The sequence below is a fragment of the Oncorhynchus tshawytscha genome, linkage group LG06, assembly GCF_018296145.1.
Source record: "Oncorhynchus tshawytscha isolate Ot180627B linkage group LG06, Otsh_v2.0, whole genome shotgun sequence".
Taxonomy (NCBI): Eukaryota; Metazoa; Chordata; class Actinopteri; order Salmoniformes; family Salmonidae; genus Oncorhynchus; species Oncorhynchus tshawytscha.
In genome coordinates, this window is record NC_056434.1 from 76,868,177 (window position 1) to 76,892,555 (window position 24,379).

Here is a 24,379-nt window from a genome sequence, read left to right on the forward strand (position 1 = left end):
TCTTTTTATCTGAGAAATGTATTTTGAATGTAAACCAATCAGGGTTTAGGCCTGGGCGTAGCACTATTGCAGCAACCACTTAGTTGATCTTGTCAATACTTTAGACATTAAAATTAAATGTGCAGCTTTGTTTGTGGACCTGTCAAAAGCTTTTGATACTGTTGATCATGATATTTTATTGAACAAGTTGTCCTCGATAGGCCTGAGCTCTGACGCCTGTTCATGGTTTCATTATTATCTTAGTGACATCACTCAGGCCATCATGTTTGATGGGGTTAAGAAACTAAGATTTAAAGTGTGCTTTTTTTTTTTACCGATACAGATCTCGTGTCTCTCTAGTCAGCAGGAAGCAGATTGTGTAGTCAACCTGTCCTTGATGATAGTGGTACTATCAACGTGCAGCTGCACAGAGCAAATTTTCCATCACCTGTTGGTAGGTAGGACTGAGGTCTGAACATACAGTTTTTAGGAAGCGGTTGGGAACACAATATATGGTCAATACTTGGCATGTAGGTTTCTCACTTATGGGTGGCACAAATTGGGATATGGGGGATCGTAATGGTTAGATGTAAATTCAAATACTGTAGATTATAATATAGTAATTACTGTAGTGTTTTTGCGGTAAATCACTATTGTTTTTGCGGTCTGAAGTACACAATATATTATTCTAAAGTATACTACAACATTCTATAGTAAGTACCACACATTACATTTTAGTAATTTAGCAGACGCTCTTATTCAGAGTGGCTTATAGGAGCACTAAGTGAGTTGCTCAAGGGCACATTGACAGATTTTTCACCTAGTTAGCTCAGGGATTTATTTGAACCAGCAACCTCTTGGTTACTGGCCCAACGCTCTTAACCACTAGACTATCTGCAGCCCACATGATCAAGGTATACTGCAGTGTATAGTATAGTATTCTAAACTATACTATAGTTTAGTACAGAATTCTGTAGTATGTACTGTAGTATTTTATAGTAAACTGTAGTACTTTTTTCATGTTGGTGCTGAGGCTACTAGGTTGGTGAGGTTAGTGGAAGAGCCAAGGCATCAATGGACCTGGTATTGTGAGAGGCAGTATGACCTTAGCAGACATACTCCAATGAAAGCAACATATAAGTTCCTTTCAAAATGTTTCTGAACTTTCCTTGTATCTCACTGTACAGTACACACACCCACACACTGTGCACACACTAATGAAAGGAAATAGACAGCTATTAAGAAGGAATGTCAGATTTTTCAAGGACCTTTTTCCTTTGCTTCTCTGTTATGCAGGTTAGCGTTTTTCCTCATTAATCTTGTTCTGGAGGCAGCTCTGCCCCGAAGGCAGAAATTATGTAATTGGTTGACTCAATGGTGAGGGTGGAGCTTACAGAAGGCATTTGATCACTTTATCATAAAGGCAGGAAATATCTGCTTCGATAGGATTCCACTAGCCTACCTAACATGTTCTGTAGGGGGAGTTTAGGTGTGATGAATAGAGAGACCATTCACAGTTAGAGACAGATTCTTCAGAAACTGGCAATGAAATTATTTTATTCATGTATTTTTTTCCTAGTCATGGCATAATTAAGCAATATGGCACGAGGGGGTGTGGTATATGGCCAATATACCACGGCTAAGGGCTGTTCTTATACGTATGACGCATCGTGGAGTGCCTGGACACAGCCGTGGTATATTGGCCATTTACCACAAACCCCCGAGGTGCCTTATTGCTATTAGAAACTGGCTGCCAACGTAATTAGAGCAGTAAAAATAAATATTTTGTCATACCCTTTGGTATATGGTCTGATCTACCACGGCTGTCAGCCAATCAGCATTCAGGGCTCGAACGACCCAGTTCATAAATGAGCATATTGTCTGTAGAGCATCAGTGGGGACCCATAGTCAGTGTTTCTATTATAGCAGACGTGCTGTACATGTAGTCAGGGCCATCAAACTGAGAAAGATTACTGATGGGACTTTTCAAATATAGCACAGACTGTGCTCTCTTGATAATTGAGAACAGACAATGCCCTGTGATGTTCATGTTTAGCCAATCTGAAATCACTTCAAGTAAAAGCTTTAATATAAATGTCACTATTTCTGGAGGTTCAGTTTAGTTCTAATTGGAGGATTAAGGAAATGTTCTTACTTGGATCAGATAAGATGGAGTCAGTCTTGGGCAGGAACTGGTCACAGCGTATACCCTGGTAGCCTTCTCTACACCTGTGAATAAAAATACATTTCAGTCAACACATTGGAAACTTGGGGTGAAGCAGATTTAGAACATTGAGAAATGTGTGCAAAATAGTGGTTAGGGGCTAGGGTACATGGCTGGCAATAGAATATCCTGTTTCATGATACAATTAATGTTCACTCTATTTTATCTGTGTCAGGTGGCCAGGAGCATCACAAAGGAAATATGCATGGAATCAATCTCTTCCTTCTCAATTTGCTCACTCTTTCTCTCTTTCTCTCTTTCTCTCTTTCTCTCTTGCTCTTTGACTTCTCAGAAGCTCTCAGCACTAATCCCTGTGCCAAACAGTTAGGAACATACTATAGAACCCTGAAGCACACAGAGGAACCTGAAGCACACAGAACCCACTGAAGCACACACAGCATTCACATATGACCTTTCCACACAGAGCACAGAAACACGTTATCATTCAAATCATTCTGTGTTCACTCGGATTCCTTGAGACACAATAAAACTGCAGTGTGTTTCAAATGGTCCATGCAGGTTTCTTAGCAAGCAGGTTAATCAAGACTCAATACCAAACAGCATCATTGCTTTCTCCGGTGAACGCATGAGGATGTGAACAAGAATCGGTGTCCTTTGACTGTATAATACACTGTCTGGACACCCGTTCAAATGAGTGGATTCGACTATTTCAGCCACACCCGTTGCTGATAGGTATATAAGACCAGAAACTGCATACAATGCTAAGAGGCTTACACCAGGACTAGGTTTGACATACTGTATTAAAGCTTGAACTGTCCTCCAAAGGCTCAGAGCTTGTTGAAACACAGCTTCTTTTGTCTAGGGGTTTTAGGTGCTAAAGCTTCATTTTCAATCATTAGGCAGACCTGCTTTTTTACACATATTCATGCATGAAACTCATATGAGCTTTGCTGGAAAATTGTGCCCACGCCATGACTCAGTAATGCTCAATTCATTCATATTTCTTTACAGCTAAATGTAAAGTAAGTCAGGGTTGCGGCCCGATAACATTTATTATATGAGTCACATTTGTTCAGCATTAAACATTTCCCATACTCCAGGAGCCAGATGGAAGGAGGCTGTTTATATTCTCAATCCACTTACTGATGGATAGCTGTCCCTAATCAGAAAGTCCCTTCTTACCGGGTTCAGAGAACATGACAAGAAACTTTCAAACCGGTGACTTTTAACGAATGTATTTTTAATTCTCTGGAATCTCTTTGTAAATTAGCAGTTTCTCTGACAGTCGATGTCGGCGACCCTGACTATTGTAAAACTTCATGAAGAGGCCCCCCTCGTTGCACAAATTGGAAGAGAAGCAGATCATTAAAAGAATGGAGTTTTGATGGTGGCGGTAAGGAAGAACTGGAGGCCATTAGGAGGAACTGGATAAGCAAAAGGCAGTAAGACGTTGTGATTAAATGGTCTGAAGAAACCAGGCGATGGTAAAGAGAAAAGAGAGAGAGAGACATTGTGATTAAATTGTCTGAAGAAACCAGGGGATTGTAAAGAGGACAGAGAGAGAGACTTTGTGATTAAATGTTCTGAAGAAACCAGGGAATTGTAGAGGACAGAGAGAGAGACTGATTAAATTGTCAGAAGAAACCAGGCGATGGTAAAGAGGAGGGAGAGAGAATCTGTTATTAAATGATCTGAAGAAACCAGGAGATGTGAAAGAGGAGTGAGAGAGAGAGAGACGTTAATGGTCTGAAGAAACCAGGAGATGGTAAAGAGGAGTGAGAGAGAGAGAGACGTTAATGGTCTGAAGAAACCAGGAGATGGTAAAGAGGAGTGAGAGAGAGAGAGAGACGTTAATGGTCTGAAGAAACCAGGGAATGGTAAAGGGGACAGAAAGAGAGATGTTGTGATGAAATGGTCTGAAGAAACCAGGGGTTGGTAAAGAGGAGAGAGAGACAAAGAGAGAGAGAGAAGGATTAAGTCTTCATACACATGTATGTGGACACTCACGCACGCACGCATGCACACACACACACACACACATCACGGTGCTCTTGGCTGTGACAGATCGAACATGTTATCAATTCAAATCATTGTGCGTTCACTCCGATTCCTTGAGAGAAACACAATAAAACTGCAGTGTGTTTCAAATGGGCCCTGCGGGTTGCTTAGCAAGCAGGTTAATCAAGACTCAATACCAAACTGCATCATTGCTTTCTCCGGTGAACGCATGAGAATGTTTACAATAATCGGTGTCCTTCGACTACATAATACACTGTCTGGACACCCGTTCAAATTTGTGGATTCGGCTATTTCAGCCACACCCGTTGCTGACAGGTATATAAAACCGAGCACGCAGCCATGCAATCTCCATAGACAAACATTGGCAGTGGAATGGCCCGTACTGAAGAACTCAGTGACTTTCAATGTGGCACCGTCATAGGATGCCTCCATTCCAACAAGTCAGTTCCTCAAATTTCTGCCCTGCTAAAGCTGCCCTGGTCAAATGTAAGTACTGTTATTGTGAAGTGGAAATGACTAGGAGTAACAACAGCACAGCCGCGGAGTGGTAGACCACACAAGCTCACAGAACTGGACCGGCGAGTGCGTAGCACGTAAAAATCGCCTGTTCTCAGTTGCAACACTCACTACAGAGTGTTGCGACCGAGCAACTGCAGGACAAGAACTGTTCGTCGGGAGCTTCATGAAATGGGTTTCCATGGCCGAGTAGCAGCAACCAGCCTAAGATCACCATGCGCAATGCTAAGGGTCGGCTGAAGTGGTGTAAAACTTGCCGCCATTGGACTCTGGAGCACTTCACCATCTGGCAGTCCGACGGATTAATCTAGGTTTGGCGAATGCCAGGAGAACACTACTGGCCCCAATGCATGGTGCCAACTGTAAAGTTTTGTGGATGAGGAATAATGTTCTAGGGCTGTTTTTAATGGTTCGGGCTAAGCCCCTGAGTTCCAGTGAAGGGACATTTTAAGGCTACAGCACACAATAACATTCTAATTGATTCTGTGCTTCCCCCACACATATAGCCTCTCATTATTGTTATTTTATTGTGTTACTTTTTATTTATGAATGTTAGTATTTTTTACTATAGTTTCTTTAGTAAATATTTTCTAAACTCAATTTTCTTAAAACTGCATGGTGGGATAAGGGCTTGTAGGCATTTCACGTTAAGGTCTATACCTGTTGTATTTGGCGCATGTGACTAATACGATTTGATTTGAACTTGGCAACAGTTTGGGGAAGGCCTTTTCCTGTTTCAGCAGTGCACAAAGCAAGATCCATACAGAAATGGTTTGTCGGGATCGGTGTGGAAAACTTGACTGGCCTACACAGAGCCCTGACCTGAACCCCATCGAACACCTTTGGGATGAATTGAAACGCCGACTGCGAGCCAAGCCTAATTGCCCAACATCAGTGTCCGACCTCACTAATGCTCTTGTGGCTGAATGGAAGCAAGTCCCAGCAGCAATGTTCCAACATCTAGTGGAGGCTGTTATAGCAGCAAAGGGGAGATAGACTCCATATTAATGCCCATGATTTTGGATTGAGATGTTCTGAACAAGTGTCCAGATACTTGGCCATATAGTGTATATTTGTGCTCATTGCATTCATTTGTACTTCTTTCCCATGGTATAATGGGAAATGCATGTGAATATATTTTATTTTTGCATATTATGTGCGTACAGTACATGTGTTTTTCCTTGGCAATCATTACATATTCAGTCACACAATTCTCATGGCAGGCCTGTCTCCTTCCTGTGTCTCTCTCATGTTGCACTCTGGTTATGACGACACACTCTCTCCCAATCCCACTCGGCGCAGTTTCCTGCCACTGTGTTTCTCGCCTGAAAACCTGCACCAGAATGTTCATTAGTCTCTGGGACAAGTAAAAGGAAATGTGATATTTCTCTGAAGGAGGCAGAAGGTATTGAAAGCTGCTCTGGTTTTAATTAGCGCCACAGTCATTAATTAGCAGGAACAAACATGGGAGGGGGGTTGTAGAACGAGGTGTATATCTCACTAACCAATGGAGCCTGATGCACAAAGCTCTGTAGGCAGGAGATAGATATAAATATAAGGCCTCAGGTTCATCTGAGGATGTGGGGACACACATCACAACATGTGCAGGGCATCAACAGACTCAGTTAGCACCGCCAGTCACATTCTAATGGAAAAGTTCAGAAGTTACCGTGTGGGAAACTATTTTGTGTAGTATGAAACAATATACTTTAGTCTACTGTACTATCATACTATATTGAATTGACAGTGTATCATTTCTTGTTGTTAATATATTTTTATGACTTTAGAGACAAACTTTAAAATGGTAGGACATTATGGTATTATATCATAGCCTAATCTACCATTATGATATAGCCTTTTACAGATAGAAATCCTTATAATAATTTGGAGTTGGATTTGCACAACAGCACTTTGGATTGGTACTCTTCTAGATTATTTCAATTACGAAATGGTGGACGTTGGGAAATATAAGGTAACTGCCTTAAATTTGATCTGGTGAAAAGAACATTAGCATGTTTAGCATTTGAGCATTTTGTGCTGTGGTAGACAGGGGGCCTTTCATTAGGCTGAGGTGGTATAATCCCAGGGGGCTGAGAGGTGTAAGCTTTGAACACTGGCGAAAGGAGATAATCCTATTACACAGAGTTAGCTTAACATAGTAACAGATACAGGATACGAAGATCTGTCCCTAGCCATCAGATTCAATCAAACCTGCCTTAGTAATGTTTACACTGTAGCACACAAGTACTGCCCCCTCATACACATGTCATATTTCCTAAACTGAAGCATCTGGAGGAGAGACTGCCTATTGTTTTTGAGAGTGTGTGTGAGAGAGAGGGGAAAGAGAGAGGAAAGAGAGAGAGAGAGAGAGAGAGAGAGAGAGAGATCAAGCTTGCAAGAGAGAGAAAGCAGCGCTCACCGGCTGACAACTCATGTGCTCTATGCTCTGTATTTTCGTCAATAATTCTTCCTCTGGATTGTTTAAGTGCTATTCTGGTTTTGTGTGCCTTTATAATGAACATTTATCAAGTCTCTTGATTTAACAACAGATATAGAACATTTGACATTTTGAAAAAGCAATTATTGTGCCCAAACTACACAAGATAGATTATGGATCAAAACAGATTACCCTCATGTTACTGTCTGGCCTTTTGGTCTACAGTCGAATGTGCAGCAACTGCCCCGAGTCAAGTGTTAAGGTCTATGTAAAGATGGGGCACAGCAATCCATTTCTACAACTGTGACATGACTTTTCAATTATTATATTATCCTAATAGATTGCAACCCATTTTCTGAGCATAAAATGGCATTCTGGGCAAAGTGGACAATGGATATATTGTCTTGACTCCGTCCTCTTAACTGCTTCACTTCACAAAACCTCATACCGCGTGACCAAGTGGGCTTGACCCAGCATGAGGGTAGCCACACAGCTAGCATTCAGCCCCCCTGAACTCTCAGGTTAGGAGACCTGCTGGAACAGCTCGAGCTGAAGAAGGACTCTCAGAGAGCCATTTTCTCAAGAGCAGAGCAAGCCATCAGATCAGGCTCAACGGGGCAGCTTGACACCTACACAGGGATGACAAGAGCGAGCACCACTCACAAGCGGCATGGCCCTTACGCTCCCTACACTCTGGAGTATCCATCTAGCCCTGGCCCGGACAGCATTACACACTTTAAAGCTACTATAGTTTCTCCTTCTCTCAAAATGGTTCAGAATGGGCTCAGATAAGTACAGCACTCTCTGAAAATAGGTATACAGTGTCTTGCGAAAGTACTCACCCCCCTTGGCATTTTTCCTATTTTGTTGCCTTTACAACCTGGAATTAAACTTGCTTTTGGGGGGAGGGGGTTTGTATCATTTGATTTACACAACATGCCTGAGGAATATTTTTTTATTGAGAAACAAACGAGAAATATTTTTATTGGGAAACAAACAAGAAATAAGACAAAAAAACTGAAAACTTGAGCGTGCATAACTATTCACCCCCCAAAGTCAATACTTTGTAGAGTCACCTTTTGCAGCAATTACAGCTACAAGTCTCTTGGGGTATGTCTCTATAAGCTTGGCACATCTAGCCACTGGGATTTTTGCTCATTCTTCAAAACTGCTCCAGCTCCTTCAAGTTGGATGGGTTCCGCTGGTGTACAGCAATCTTTAAGTCATACCACATATTCTCAATTGGATTGAGGTCTGGGCTTTTACCAGGCCATTCCAATACATTTAAATGTTTCCCGTTAAACCACTTGAGTGTTGCTTTACCAGTGTGCTTAGGGTCATTGTCCTGCTGGAAGGTGAACCTTCGTCCCAGTCTCAAATCTCTGGAAGGCTGAAACAGGTTTCCCTCAATAATTTCCCTGTATTTAGCGCCATCCATTATTCCTTCAATTCTGACCAGTTTCCCAGTCCCTGCTGATGAAAAACATCCCCACAGCATGATGCTGCCACCACCATGGTGTTCTCGGGGTGATGAGAGGTGTTGGGTTAGCTCCAAACATAACGTTTTTCTTGATGGTCAAAAGCCTACATTTTAGTCTCATCTGACCAGAGTACTTTCTTCCATATGTTTGGGGAGTCTCCCACATGCTTTTTGGTGAACATCAAATGTGTTTGCTTATTCTTTTCTTTAAGCAATGTTTTTTTGGCCCACTCTTCTGTAAAGCCCATCTCTGTGGAGTGAATGACTTAAAATGGTCCTATGGACTGACCAATCTCCGCTGTGGAGCTTTGCAGCTCCGTCAGGGTTTTCTTTGGTGTCTTTGTTGCCTCTCTGATTAATGGCCTCCTTGCCTGGTCTGTGATCTTTGTTGGGCGGCCCTCTCTTGGCAGGTTTGCTGTGGTGCCACTGTCATGTGGATGACGTTGGAGAGACAAAGCAGGTACAGGGGAGTAAAACATGTAATAAATAACAGACATGGAACGAGACAGGAACAGCGTCAGCAAACAGGTAACACAAACAAAAGACAATCATTGCATCAGCAGGAAACAGTGCAAGGAAACTGACAAATATAGGGGAGGAAATAAACAGATGATGAGTGAGTCCAGGTGAGTCCGATATCGCTGATGCGCAAGACGAGGGACGGCAGGTGTGCGTAATAGATGATAGGAGTGAGTGATGCAGGGCAGCCTGGCGCCCCCAAGCGCCTGGCGCCCCCAAGAGCAGATATTATTTCCATTTTTAATAATGGATTTAATTGTGCGCCGTGGGATGTTCAAAGTTTCGGATATTTTTTTGTAACCATACCCTGATCTGTATTTCTCCACAACTTTGTCCCTGACCTGTTTGGAGAGCTCCTTGGTCTTCATAGTGCCGCTTGCTTGGTGGTGCCCCTTGCTTAGTGGTGTTGCGGACTCTGGGGCCTTTCAGAACAGGTGTATATATACTGAGATCATGTGACACTTAGATTGCACACAGGTGGACTTTATTTAACTAATTATGTGACTTCTGAAGGTAATTGAACGCACCAGATCTTATTTAGGGGCTTCATAGCAAAGGGGCTGAATACATATGCACGCACCACTTTAAAGAAAAATAAGTTTTTTTTTCATTTCACTTCACCAATTTGAACTATTTTGTGTATGTCTATTACATGAAATTGAAATAAGAAAATCTATTTAAATTACAGGTTGTAATGAAACAAAATAGGGGGTGAATACTTTTGCAAGGCACTGTATTCGTGTCTCTTACTGAACAGATGTAGGATCTTAATTTGACCTATATTGTCACTGCAACACGTAGTCCATAATGTTGCTTGATTGGTGGATAGTCTATAAACTGGCCAAAAGTAGGCTATAAGAAAAGTGCAGTACTGTTAATATAAAATTCTGAGCAACAAAAGAGTGATCAAATGAAGATCCTACATCTGTATGTGGTAGTCTTTGTGTTTGTAGTTAGATGAGGGTTTGCTGGCACTCATACACTGTGTACAAAACATACACTTTCCATGACAGGCTGATCAGGTGAATCCAGGTGAAAGCTATGATCCCTTATTGATGTCACTTGTTAAATCCATGTCAATCAGAGTAGATGAAGGGGAGGAGACAGGTTAAAACGTGTTAAGGATAGGCAGAATACTGCCCCCTTTGGATGAATTGCGTGCCCATAGTAAACTGAAAGAAAATCTGTCCAAAATTGCTAATATATGCATATAATTATTATTATTGGATAGAAAACACTCTAAAGCTTCTAAAACCGTTTGAATTATGTCTGTAAGTATAGCAGAACTCACAGGGCAGGCAATCACCCAAACTAGTTTTGGAATACTGAAATTTGGGGCAACTTTGACGTCATCGCCCCCACCCTTCCCAACCAGCTATGGATCTGGAGACACTTTCTATGTCTTCCACTAGATGTCCTCATTCAGTAGAGCGTTTAATTGTGCAAATCCCGCGAGTTTTGACCCTTTGGGATTTAAAACAATGAGTGTTGCGAGAAAATACATGTACGTAAGTGCGCGCGTTTGGAACAGATCGTCCTTTGTTCCAGCTTGCCTCAGAAGAAGCATGAATGTCCAGTTGAATTGAGAATTGTTTTGTATGTCTAAAACATCCTAAAGCTTGATTCTGCACTTAGTTTGACCAGTTTAGTCGACATATAATATGTAATTTTGAAGTTTTGATGCGCAACTGTTCGGGACCAGAAGTAATTTTGGGTGCATTTCAGCTGAAACTGCTAGCAGATGGTACTATAAGGACACACGAAGTGAAACAAAATGATGTATTGGGTAAGTATGACTCCTTCCACTACATTCTGTTCGAAGACCATCAAAGTTAAGGGAATATTTATGTTGTAATTTTGTATTTCTGTTGACTCCAACATAGCGGAGAAATATTGCTTACGTCTGAGCGCCGTCTCAGATTATTACATAGTGAACTAATTCTGTAACGTTAAAAATAAATGTAACACAGCGGTTGCATTAAGAAGCAGTGTATCTTTCTAACTATATGTAGAACATTTATATTTAGTCAAAGTTTATGATGTCTATTTATGTTATCTGGTGGAGCTATCTATAATTTCTCCGGACATTTTTTTGTATTTTCTGAACATGGCGTCAATGTAAATGGAGATTTATGGATATAAATGGCATATTATTGAAAAAAACATAAATGTACTGTGTAACATGTCCTATTACTGTCATCTGATGAAGATTTTCAAAAGGTTAGTGAATGATTTATTTTTTAATCCTGCTTTTATAATTTTATATTTTCTGGGACAAAATGGCTGCCTCTTGTCTTTGTTTCGGTGGTGGTCTAATATAAATATGTGCTGTGTTTTCACCGTAAAACATTTAAAAAATCTGACATGCTGGGTAGATGAACAAGGTGTTTATCTTTCATTTGAGGTATTGGACTTGTTAATGTGTGGAGGTTAAATATTTCAAAGAATATTTTTGCATTGCCTGCGCCACGGTTTCAGCTGAACGGGGGGGGGGGGGGGTGGCGGACTCTGAGAGACATGGATAGTGTATGTCTGCCATCCAGAGGGTTAATGGGCAAGACAAAAGATTTAAGTGCCTTTGAATGGTGTATGATAGTAGGTGCAAGGCACGCCGTTTGAGTGTGTCAAGAACTGCAACGCTGCTGGGGTTTTCACTCTCAACGATTTCCTGTGTGTATCAAGAATGGTCCATCACCCAAAGGACATCCAGCCAACTTGACACAACTGTGGGAAGCATTGGAGTCAACATTGGCCAGCAACCCAGTGGAACACTTTTGATTGGTGTCAACATGGGCCAGCATTCCTGTGGAAAGCCCTGACGTCCATGCCCTGACGTCCATGCCCTGACGAATTGAGTCTGTTGTGAGGGCAAAAGGGCTGCAACTCAATATTAAAAAGGTGTTCCTAATGTTTTGTACACCCAGTGTATATGAGAGCAGGGAATGGAAAGTCACTGTCCTTTAATATTTAGAAATTATTTTATTGACAGACAGATGAGAAATAAAGTGTGAGACCAGAAAAGAGTAGAAACATTGAGTATCGGGCAGGGAGTTGCATTTGTTTAAATTGTCAACCATAGCTTCATACAATAACTGGCTATGTTTGTCCAATAATTGGTAATACTAACAAGCTGAAAACATCTATAGAGAAATGAAAAGAAGATGAGAAAAAAAAGAACCAACAAGTTTCTTTCCATACACTGCTCAATATTCTCTTTGGTATAATGTATCCAATTACTGTATTGTATAATACTCCAGAGTATGGCAAGGACTTGTTTTTAATCACACCTTCAGCCAATCAAATACAATTTATTTCAAATGAGGCCTTAACTGATCACATCTTCCTTCAATGACATAGACACTTTTCTTTTTAATAATAATCAAGGAATGTCATTTGTCTTCGATTACTGCTTATCAGAGTCAAAAGAGAGTCTCTTTTCATATTTCCCAGACAGAGTGATTGAAATGCATCTGGGATGCTATGTTTCAGTCACGACAGGGTGGGAGCCAGACAAGACCAGAATGAGAAGAAGGGAGATAGGCAGGATAGGCAGGCTAACAAGGTGAGTACCTCAGTGCGTTGGGCTTTGCTACACTCTTAGAAAAAAAAGTGCTATCTAGAACCTTAACAGGTTATTTGTCAGTCCCTATAGGATAATCCTTTGTAGAACCCTTTTAGGTTCCATGCAGAAACCTTTTGTATACAGGTAGAACCCTTTCCACAGACAGTTCTACATGGAAACCAAAAGGGTCCTACCTAGAACCAAAAAGGGTTATCCTATGAGAACAACCAAATAACCCTTTTGGAACCCTTTTTTTCTAATAGTATTGGCGGAGGCAAGTGCAACCATCACACCAACAAAAATTTCCACGGCCCCCTCATCACACAGCTCTTACAGAATCACCACCAGTCAGGTGATAAAAGTGAGGGAGTAAGGTGAGATCCTACTCAACCTCCTGTTTAGCTGTGAGAAGATGTCACATCTTGGGTTACTGAGAGTCTTCAGTACCCAATGTGAACAACCAGTACCATGGTACTGTTGAAAACAGACGTTTGATACTGCACCAATCAATTTCACTAAGTTCTAGACATTGCCTCTTCCAGACAATTGTTTGAGTCAACTACATTGTATTTTTCCCCAGACACATTATTCATTCCGTGTTCAAATCCTCAAACTTATAGATAACAGAGAAGATCATCTCTAAATTAATTTGATCAGTCTGTTGTCCAAATGAGTCTCTCATAAACACCTGGATTCACAGGTGAGAAATCATATTCAAAACAATGCACCTGATAACCAGGTCCATTAAGGGACTGGTTCTCAACCCTGGTCCTGGGGACACAAAGGGGTGCACATGTTTGTTTTTGCCCTAGCACTACACACCTGATTCAAATCATTAAAGCCTGATGAGGAGTTGTTGATTTGAATCAGGTGTGTAGTGCTAGGGCAAAAACAAACATGTGCACCCCTTTGTGTCCCCAGGACCAGGATTGACAACCACTGCATTAAGGTGAGACAAATAATCCATTTGTATGCCGCCGGTCCCAGTGCACATTCATTTTCTACCTCACGTTGGCCCTTTTTCCTGTTTGCTAACCGTGTCTTTGTGGTTTAAATAAAATATGCCAAGTGAAATTTGTATACATGGCAGCCTAGCGAAGGTGAGCCCTGTCTCACTCTCAGCCCCAGTCTTTCTGTACAACCTGCACCTCCGTAGCCTTTCAACTGGGAGGAAATGTGCTCAATAATTCACAAGTCGCTGCTAGCAGACCTGAAAATAAAAGATGGCATGACTTTGCTGATGTTCCCTGTTCAACCCCCGGGTGAACCCGACCTCTCCATTCCTCTCTGTAACCCACAGGCTCAGCATGGAAGCAGACAGTCCTATGCATCTAGCAATGAGGAAGAAAAAGTGGTACACCAAGATTATAACTCCTATGTCCCTATCAGAAAGACTTTTGCCTTTCCAATGGTGAGAGGAAATATTGAACGTGTTCTAAAAATGCAGGAAGTACCCAACAAGTGCCACTACTGGAGATGATTATTAGAAGCTGTATGATTACAGTGGTATAGCTCAAGCATGAATCCCATTCTGAGGTTAAAATGCAATTAAAGTACAGATTATACATTCAGCCCTTATCTCTCCTTCATTCTCTCTCCTTCTCTCCTGCATATTAACACCTTATCACTAGACATCTTATCTTTGTGCTTAATATTCCCATCCTTTTTAACTTACTTTGATTTAATTTTCTGTGTTTTTTTATTTTGTTCTGGATTAATTTGTGTCTTATCTTTGGAGGAGACGTGCAACAAGCTTAAAGTCTCTGTCTGAAGTGGACTAGACCAAATCACGTTTCACCTCTCCTGCTCCTCGACATTATCTAGCAGACCCTTAGTATAATGCAGTTGGGCCTCCCGAGTGGCGCAGCGGTCTAAGGCAGTGCATCGCAGTCTAAGGCAGTGCATTGCAGTGCTGTGGCGCCACTACAGCCTGGGGTTCGCTCCAGCCATGACTGGGAGCCCCACAGGGGGGCACACAATTGTCCCAGTGCTGTGCGGGTTAGGGGAGGGTATGGCCAGGTGGCTTTCTTTGGCTCATTGTGCTCTAGCGACACCTTGTGGCAGGCCATAAAACGGCAAGCTGACCTCAGTCATCAGCCTAATGGTTTTTCATTTGACACATTGGTGCGGCTGGCTTCCGGGTAAACCGAGCAGTGTGTTAAGAAGCAGCGTGGCTTGAAGGGGCATGTTTCGGAGGATGCACATCTCGACCTTCGCCTCTCCCGAGCCCCTTGAGGAGTTATAGCGATAAGACAAGATCGTAACTACCAATTGGATATCACGAAATTGGGGAGAATAATTGGGTACAATTACAACAACAACAAAAATATAGAAACACTACTGGTCAAAAGTTTTAGCACACCTACTCTTCTAATCATACTCATCAGGATTTTTATTTGGACTATTTTCTACATTGCAGAATAGTAGTGAAGATATCAAAACTATGAAATAACACAATGAATCATGTAGTAACCAAAACATTTTTTTTAAATCAAAAGATATTTTATATTTGAGATTCTTCAAATAGTCATGCTTTGCCTTGATAACAGCTTTGCACACTCTTGGCATTCTCTCAACCAGCGTCCAGGCATTCTCTCAACCATTTAGTCATCTGGACTGTATTTCAATCAACAGGTGTTTCTCCTTAAAAAAGTTAATTGTTGAATTTCTTTCCTTCTTAATGCGTTTGAGACAAGCAGTTGCGTTGTGACAAGGTGGTGGTGGGGGGGTATACAGAAGCTAGCCCTATTTGGTAAAAGACCAAGTCCATATTATGGTAAGAACAGCTCAAATAAGCAAAGAGAAATTACAGTCTATCGTTAACTTAATACATGAAGGTCAGTCAATACGGAAAATTTAAAGAACTTTGAAAGTTTCTTCAAGTTTAGTCGCAAAAACCATCAAGCTCTATGATGAAACTAGCTCTCATGAGGAACGTCACAGGATTGGAAGACCCAGAGTTACCTCTGCTGCAGAGGATGCGTTCATTAGAGTTACGAACCTCAGAAATTGCAGTCCAAATAAATGCTTCACAGAGTTCAAGTAACATCTCAAGACACATCTTATCATCAACTGTTCAGAGGAGAGTGTGTGAATCAGGCCTTCATAGTTGAATTTCTGCCATGAAGCCACTACTATAGGACACCAATAATAAAAAGAAACTTGCTTGGGCCAAGAAACACAAGCAATGGACATTAGACCGGTGGAAATTTGTCCATTGGTCTGGAGTCCAAATTTGAGGGTGAATTTGTGGGTGAAAAGGATGATCTCCGCGTGTGTATTTCCCTTCGTAAATCCTGGAGGAGGATGGATGATCTCTGCATGTGTATTTCCGAGGAGGTGTTATGGTGTGGGGGTGCTTTGCTTGTGACACAGTCTGTGATTTATTTACAATTCAAGGCACACTTAACCAGCATGGCTAAGTGTTCTGCAGCGATACGCCATCCCATCTGGTTTGGGCTTAGTGGGACTATCATTTGTTTTTCAACAGGACAATGACCCAACACATCTCCAGGCTGTGTAAGGGCAATTTGACCAAGAAGGAGAGGGATGGGGTGCTGCATCAGATGACCTGGCCTCCACAATCACCCGATCTCAACAAATTGAAATGGTTTGGGACGAGTTGGACCATAGAGTGAAGGAAAAGCAGCCAACAAGTGCTCAGCATATCTGGGAACTCCTTCAAGACTGTTGGAAAAGCATTCTAGGGGAAGCTGGTTGAGAGAATGCCAAGAGTGTGCTAAGCTGTCATCAAGGCAACGGGTGGCTATTTGAAGAATCTCAAATATAACATGTATTTTGATTTGTTAAACACTTTTGGTTACTACATGATTCCATATGTGTTATTTCATAGTTTTGATGTCTTCACTATTATTCTACAATGTAGAAAATAGTCAAAATAAAGAAAAATCCCTGAATGAGTTGTTGTTGTAAAACTTTTGACCGATAGTGTATATACAGTATATAATACAGTTGTCACAAAGGTGACAGTGGCTATAAAATCCTAGAAGAAACCTTCAGAGAATCCTGGATCTATAGAGAAAGCGTGTCTTCTTCTGATAGACCACTTAAGAACATATTCTCTTCCAGGCTACAGTGGTTCTTAATAGCATAACAGACACATGCTTAGGCCACAGTAAAACTCAGAAGGGGGTATATGTCAATAACCCAAAATATCTCCTGTGCCCATGAAGGCTGCAACTGCAGTGTAAAACGTCCCTAGTGGAAACTTGAGAAACTGCATACACATTCATGCAAAACGCAAAGCAGATAAAAAATAAAATAATAATCACATTTACAAAGACCTGCTTCTCAGGGGGCAACACATTTCAGTCACAAGATGCACTTTTAAACATACTTAAAATCACAGTGTCGGCTGAACCACTTGAATCATTTTACAACTCTCCCTCCCCCTGATTGGGTATCAAGGGGATGCTTGTGAAAGCAAGTCAGACATGGTTTGCTATCACTATGCTGTGCATGACTGTGTCATGAATTAAAAGGAATTAAAATGTGTTTTTGCCACGCTTTGTAACAACCAATCAGTGGAGTGTATAAATTGCACAGACATTTTATCGTTGGTTGAAACATTTTTTTTCTTATTTATTTTATTTTTTATTTCTTTCAAGAGATGCATGTAACAAGAAACTGAACCACAATGTTTCAGATCAATGGCTTTGAACAGAGAGCCACACAAATTAGCTTTATGTTGAGTGGCTTGTGAGACAATGTGATTTCTTTAATCTGAGCTAATTCTTCCACTGAAAGTGTCTTTGTGTTGAAGAAGCATGTGGCTAATGTGATGACTCATATTAAATCATGTAAATGAGAAAAACAAGATACAGTCAAATTGAGTTTACTTTAACCAATAATTGCCTTAGCTATCTGTGCTTTGGTGCAGTATCCTCCATAAGAGCACATTTGGTCAATAATGTAGGCTAGTTTTAATTTGATGGGCATTCAGTCAGCCTCAAAGAGCAGCAGAGCTGCAATAAAATAGTTTTAGTCATTCTGGCAATTGTTATTACATATAGCACTAGCATTTGCATTATGAAACTTTAGCAAACAGGACACTGTCAGCCCCCATAAAAACATTGTGAAACTTTTCTAAACTCTTGTTTGCATCCTTACTTTTTGGATGGGAGTGGGGGAAGGGGTAGGGAATTCATGATGAGGAAGAAGAGAGGAAATAATTAGTTCATCACAAGAAGACATTTACACAGGAGTTGTTCCTCGCCGCGGGACCGGGTCCATGCTTGGCTCTAATTGCAAAAAAAAAAAATAGATCTAAGACTCCACTTTAAAATAATGCCTGAAAACTCATCGGGAAATAAGATGGGAAAAGACAACACAGGCCAGACACAGCCAAGTCTTTGTTCAACCCAGTCGACAGAACCTCTTCTCTTTCTGTGAGATGTGTCCACTAGTTAGACTTACATTTTTTGTCTCTGTGACACACTGTGGAATGTTAAAGTGTCCGGGCACAATTAATATTCACACAGAGAGAGAAAGAGAGAACGAGAGAGAGAGAGAAAGAGTCTGATATCCCCATTGCTCTGAATGTGTGGTTCCATATCTCATTTCAATTTGGGCTTGTTTTATACTAGTACAGAGAGACAGGGGAGGGGGAGAATTAGAGAACGAGAGAGAGAGAGAGAGAGAGGGGGGGGGTAAAGGGAGAGATAAGGAGATGAGAAGTAGAGAGAGAGATAAAGAGATAGGGAGAGAGGGATTTAAGTGTTCAAATGTTCATTATACAGGTGAGATGACTCAACGTTACAGCGTCATTACTGTGTTAATTAGGCCAGTCCATTTTGCCAGAAAGCCCCATGCTCGCATTTGTCACCATGATGAGGAGATATCATTGTTTATTTCACTTTTGTATATTATCTACATCACTTGTTTTAACATATGTTTCCCATGCCAATAAAGTTGGATATGCATCAACAGCAACCTTGGGAAAATCCTCTGCCTTATCGTTAACAGCAGACTTTTACATTTCCTCAAGGAAAACAATGTGCTGAGTAAATGTCAAATTCCTGTGCGAAAGACCACATATTCACCATGCACACTCTAATTGACAAACAAACAAACCAAAACAAAGGCAAAGTCTTCTCATGCTTTGTCGATTTCAAAAAAGCTATTGACTCAATTTGGCATGAGGGTCTGCTATAAAAATTGATGGAAAGCGGTGTTGGGGGAAAAACATTCAACATTATAACATCCATGTATACAAACAACAAGTGTGTGGTTAAAATTGGCAAAAAACACACATTTCTTTCCACGGGGCTGTGGGGTGAGACAGGGATGCAGTTTAAGCCCCACAAACTTCAACATATAAATCAACGAATTGGCGAGGGCACTAGAACAGTCTGCAGCACCCGGTCTCACCCTACTAGAATCCAAAGTCAAATGTCTACTGTTTGCTGATGTTCTGGTGCTTCTGTCACCAACCAAGGAGGGCCTACAGCAAATTGAGACTCTGCATGCAGAATTCTGCAAAAAATCCTCCGTGTACAACGTAGAACACCAAATAATGCATGCAGAGCAGAATTAGGCCGATACCCACTAATTATCAAAATCCAGAAAAGAGCCGTTAAATTCTACAACCACCTAAAAGGAAGCGATTCCCAAACCTTCCATAACAAAGCCATCACCTACAGAGAGATGAACCTGGAGAAGAGTCCCCTAAACAAGCTGGTCCTGGGGCTCTGTTCACAAACACAAACACACCCCACAGAGCCCCAGGACAGCAGCACAATTAGAACCAACCAAATCATGAGAAAACAAAAAGATAATTACTTGACACATTGGAAAGAATTAACAAAAAAAACAGCAAACTAGAATGCTATTTGGCCCTAAACAGAGAGTACACAGTGACAGAATACCTGACCACTGTGACTGACCCAAACTTAAGGAAAGCTTTGACTATGTACAGACTCAGTGAGCATAGCCTTGCTATTGAGAAAGGCCGCCGTAGGCAGACATGGCTCTCAAGAGAAGACAGGCTATGTGCTCACTGCCCACAAAATTAGGTGGACACTTCCTAACCTCCTGCCCAATGTATGACCATATTAGAGAGACATATTTCCTGCAGATTACACAGATCCACAAAGAATTTGAAAACAAATCCAATTTTGATAAACTCCCATATCTACTGGGTGAAATTCCACAGTGTGCCATCACAGCAGCAAGATTTGTGACCTGTTGCCACAAGAAAAGGGCAACCAGTGAAGAACAAACACCATTGTAAATACAACCTATATTTATGCTTATTTATTTTCCCTTGTGTCCTTTAACCATTTGTACATCGTTGCAACACTGTATATTTACGTAATATGACATTTGTAATGTCTTTATTGTTTTGAAACTTCTGTTTCTGTAATGGTTACTGTTAATTTTGATTGTTTATTTCACTTTCGTATATTATCTACCTCACTTGCTTTGGCAATGTTAACCTGTAGTGACGCCCAGCCCGTGAACGGGACCATTATCATCATCTGACACTAATTAGCATAACACAACGGACATAAATCTTCCTAGAAAATATTCCTATTCATGAAAATCACAAGTGAAATATATTGGAACACAGCTTAGCCTTTTGTTAATCACCCTGTCATCTCAGATTTTCAAAATATGCTTTACAGCCAACGCTAGACAAGCATTTGTGTAAGTTTATCATAGCCTAGCATAGCATTATGCCTTGCTAGCAGCAGGCAAACTTGTCACGGAACCCCCCCCAAAAAAAAAAAAAAGCAATCAAATTCAATTGTTTACCTTTGATGAACTTCAGATGTTTTCACTCACGAGACTCCCAGGTAGACAGCCAAAGTTAATTTTTTCCCAAAATATTATTTTTGTAGGCGAAATAGCTCCGTTTGTTCTTCACGTTTGGCTGAGAAATCGGCCGGAAATTGCCGTCACCACAACGTCGAAAAATATTCAAAATTAGCTCTATAATATCGACAGAAACATGGCAAACGTTGTTTAGAATCCATCCTCAAGGTGTTTTTCTAATATCTATTCGATAATATATCCGTCGGGACAATTCCTTTTTCTCTAGGACCGATTGGAGTAATGGCTACCTCTGCACTTTACGCGAGAATCTCTCTCGGAGCCACCATGTGACCACTTACGCAATGTGCCCCCATACGGCTATTCTTCAACAGAAATGCGTAAAACTACGTCACAATGCTGTAGACACCTTGGGGAATACGTAGAAAGCGTAAGCTCGTTGATGGTACATTCACTGCCATATAGGGAGTCATTGGAACGCAGCGCTTTCAAAACCTGGGGCACTTCCGGATTGGATTTTATTATACTCACAGACAATATCTTTACAGTTTTGGAAACGTTAGAGTGTTTTCTATGCAAAGCTGTCAATTATATGCATATTCTAGCATCTTTTCCTGACAAAATATCCCGTTTAAAACGGGAACGTTTTTTTTCTCCAAAAATGAAAATACTGCCCCCTAACACCAAGAGGTTTTAACACATCCTAACACCAAGAGGTTTTAACACATGTTTCCCATGCCGAGAGAGAGAGAGAGAGAGAGAGAGAGAATCTGAGCTCATCTGGGGCCTGTCTCTTGTTCCTAACAGTGACAGGCTGCAGCAGCTCCATCTGGTATGTTAGCACCGGGTGCTCAGGGGTTCTTCACCTGATAACAAGAGAGCTGCTGCCTATGGCTCAGTGTTAAGACATAGTACCTAACCATCTCACTGGGGATGTCCACACTGTCAGGTAGATTCATGGGGAAAATCTTTTGTTGTTTAGTACATGACCTCACATGTGAATCTTTAAAGAAATGGGTGGGGCTAAGGGGTGTGAACAATGCTGAATGGGTGTAGACAAAAAAGAGCTCTCCAGTAGGCTTACCAAAATATTCAAGGTCCATTTTCTCAAAAGTGAGGTTTATCAACTTTCAAAGCAGATTTACTTTCCCATTGGTCCTCAACTGTAGTGTATGATATATAATATTCTAGAGACTCTACTTTTATCCCATGTAAAAAACACAATTGCAAATTTTGCTACATCAGACCGAATCGAGTCGGTCGGTCACATATATCTAAACCACTACCTTAAAGACAGAGGAGGAGGAGGGATGAGTATCTGCAAGACTCTAAAATATCTACCCACTCTGCAGAGTGAAGTACAGACAACATGCATTTGACAGAGCTGTCCTTGCATGATGTGTATGCCTGAGCACACTGCCTTTACACAGCAGCACGACAGCATCGGTCACATGGTCCTAGAGGACGGCAGCAGGCCACAACATCTCTTGGACACTGTGCACTGTTACTTTCCATTGCTTTACTGAACCATGCTCGTCATACATTGGCCTATATGGAAGTACAATGACACTAATGATGATGGCTTGGTCACGCAATGAACCGCCTCTGTCTTCTTTGCTTACGCCAGTTGAATCTGTCAACTAAAAATGTGGCATAGGAGACTCCCTATGTCCCTTGTCCCTATCAAACTATGTTTATGGTTAGGGATGTGGTTGTGCTCGGTTTTGGGCTTTATTGCCATCCTCTTCCTTGATAACAGCCCTATAAACAGGTACAGGACAGATGGGAGCACACAACGCCAGAAGCCCAACACAACTTGTCTGGATGTGACACCCATGCATCCTCTCCATTATTCCCCTCCACAGTCCAACGGTGGTGATAGAGGACATTGACAGTGCAGGAATCTCCTGTTAAGCTGATGCTGTGTTCATTAAGTACAGCAAATATCTGGTAGTGATAATGCAATCAGACAAGCTGTGTCCACTGATGGTTCTTCCCAGGTTTGACAGCTGCCATGTCAGCACAACGTCAGGTTTATGCCAATGGAGAGGCCAGGTGTGGGGAGGGTTAGGGGAAGGTGATATGGGAGGTGATTGGTTGGTAGATTAAGGCATTGCCTGTGCGCTCTGGAGTTTCTTCCGGTCTTTCTGTATTGGCTGACGAAGGCCAAGTTTGACACGTTGGTCCACCAGAATTTTCACGCATTTGAGCCGAAGTGTCTGGGAACGAGATTACTATGAGATCAACCAACACACAATTAATGATGTGTTGTGTTTAACTCACGGAGGAATACTTTGATCTGACAAGAGCTAGTTAGTAGATGGATGTAGGCTAATATTGAACTAATTACCCACTCATACCCCCACTCTTCCTGTCTCTTTACCCCCATATGTGTTTTCTAGCATGGAACAGCTCCAACAGCAAGTTGCCTAATAACTTGGCGGTACTGACTTTGTTGCCTATGTTTTAAGTGTTGTTAAAACTGACAACATCCGACAGGGAGTGTCAAGGATAATTCAGCTATAGAGGTCACTTGCATACAGCATTCCAGTGTATTCAAAAGCACATGCACCACAACATTCCCAAACTCCCACAATCTTGGTGAAAGAAAGACAAATTATTCAAATCTATCAATTTAGAATCAAACCACGCATTGCACTAAATTCAATGTCAAAGGTTGGAATACAAAAGCACACAGATAAACACCGTAGCCAATGCAATAACGCAAAGCTCAATAAATATGCACCAGTAGCTAGATGATTTAATGTTAAAAATAGCATGCATAATTATGTGATCATTCTGGATATGCTGCAATCGTATCCCCTCTGTGCTCTGCTGAGCATGTTTTGCTCTAGGCATTGCATCAGTGGTTCGCTTGATTGTGTTGGCGGCAGGTATTTTACCGGTGAAGAGGATTGGGCCAATAACTGAATGGCCGTTGGTTTGAATCCCTGAGCCGACTTGGTGAAAAATCGATCGACAAGCCCTTGAGCAAGGTTCTTTCAACACTAATATTCTTTCTGGATAAGAGCGACTGAAATGTGTATGTAATGGTATTATGAAGCCCTACGCTTTACTTCAAATATCTTCAATAGAATCTTTGTTCTAGGCCTCCCGAGTCGTGCAGCGGTCTAAGGCACTGCATCGCAGTGGTTGGTGCGTCACTACTGACTCTGGTTCCATCCCAGGCTGTGTCACAACCGGCCGTGACTGGGAGTCCCATATGGCGGCGCACAATTGGCCCAGCATCGTCCCTGTTAGGGGAGAGTTCGGCCGAGGGGGCTTTTCTTGGCTCATCGCGCTCTAGTGACTCCTTGTGGCGCATTGGTTAAGGTTTAGCGGGCAGGTGGTAAGAAGCACGGTTTGGCGGGTCATATTTGGGAGGATGCATGACTTGACCTTCACCTCTCCCGAGCCCATTGGGGAGTTGTAACGATGAGACAAGATCGTAATTGGATCGCAATTGGTTATCACGAAAAAGGGGTTAAAAAAGATCTATGCTGTTTTAAGGCTGCTACCACCCCTTAGAAGCATGTCTAATGTAAAGCAGAATTATTTCACTTATTGGTTGTAAACATATTGCTCTGACATGGATGAAAGGACGTTACAGTATTATGGGTTCAGTTTGGGAGTGGCGCCAGCAGGTATAAGAGTGGTCAACTGTCAAGCAGCCTTTCATGTTGTGCTGAAAAATTATGTTTTTGTATGGTTTGTATATCGTTGTATTTTGTCAATCAGTGTTTTGTTACCTGGTATACTGCAACATCAGGATGTCTGAAATAACAGTCCTATTTAAACTAGCCATGTGTTAATCAAAATGAAAATAGTTTATTTCATGTTTTGCTTTCAATGTCAGATGTCAATTTTTTATGTTGCATTTCAAATTAA

General features: G+C 41.5%; 1 protein-coding gene across 2 annotated transcripts in view; it reads right to left on the reverse strand.

Annotated features, from left to right (window-relative positions):
• The window catches only part of LOC112253118 (pro-neuregulin-3, membrane-bound isoform), a 394,019-nt gene that overhangs the window by 79,800 nt on the left and 289,840 nt on the right, over positions 1–24,379 (reverse strand). For both annotated transcript variants that reach the window (XM_042323631.1, XM_024425051.2), the window contains one exon: positions 2,135–2,208. In XM_042323631.1, the coding sequence (XP_042179565.1) occupies positions 2,135–2,208 (74 nt within the window). The remainder of the gene's footprint in view (positions 1–2,134; positions 2,209–24,379) is intronic.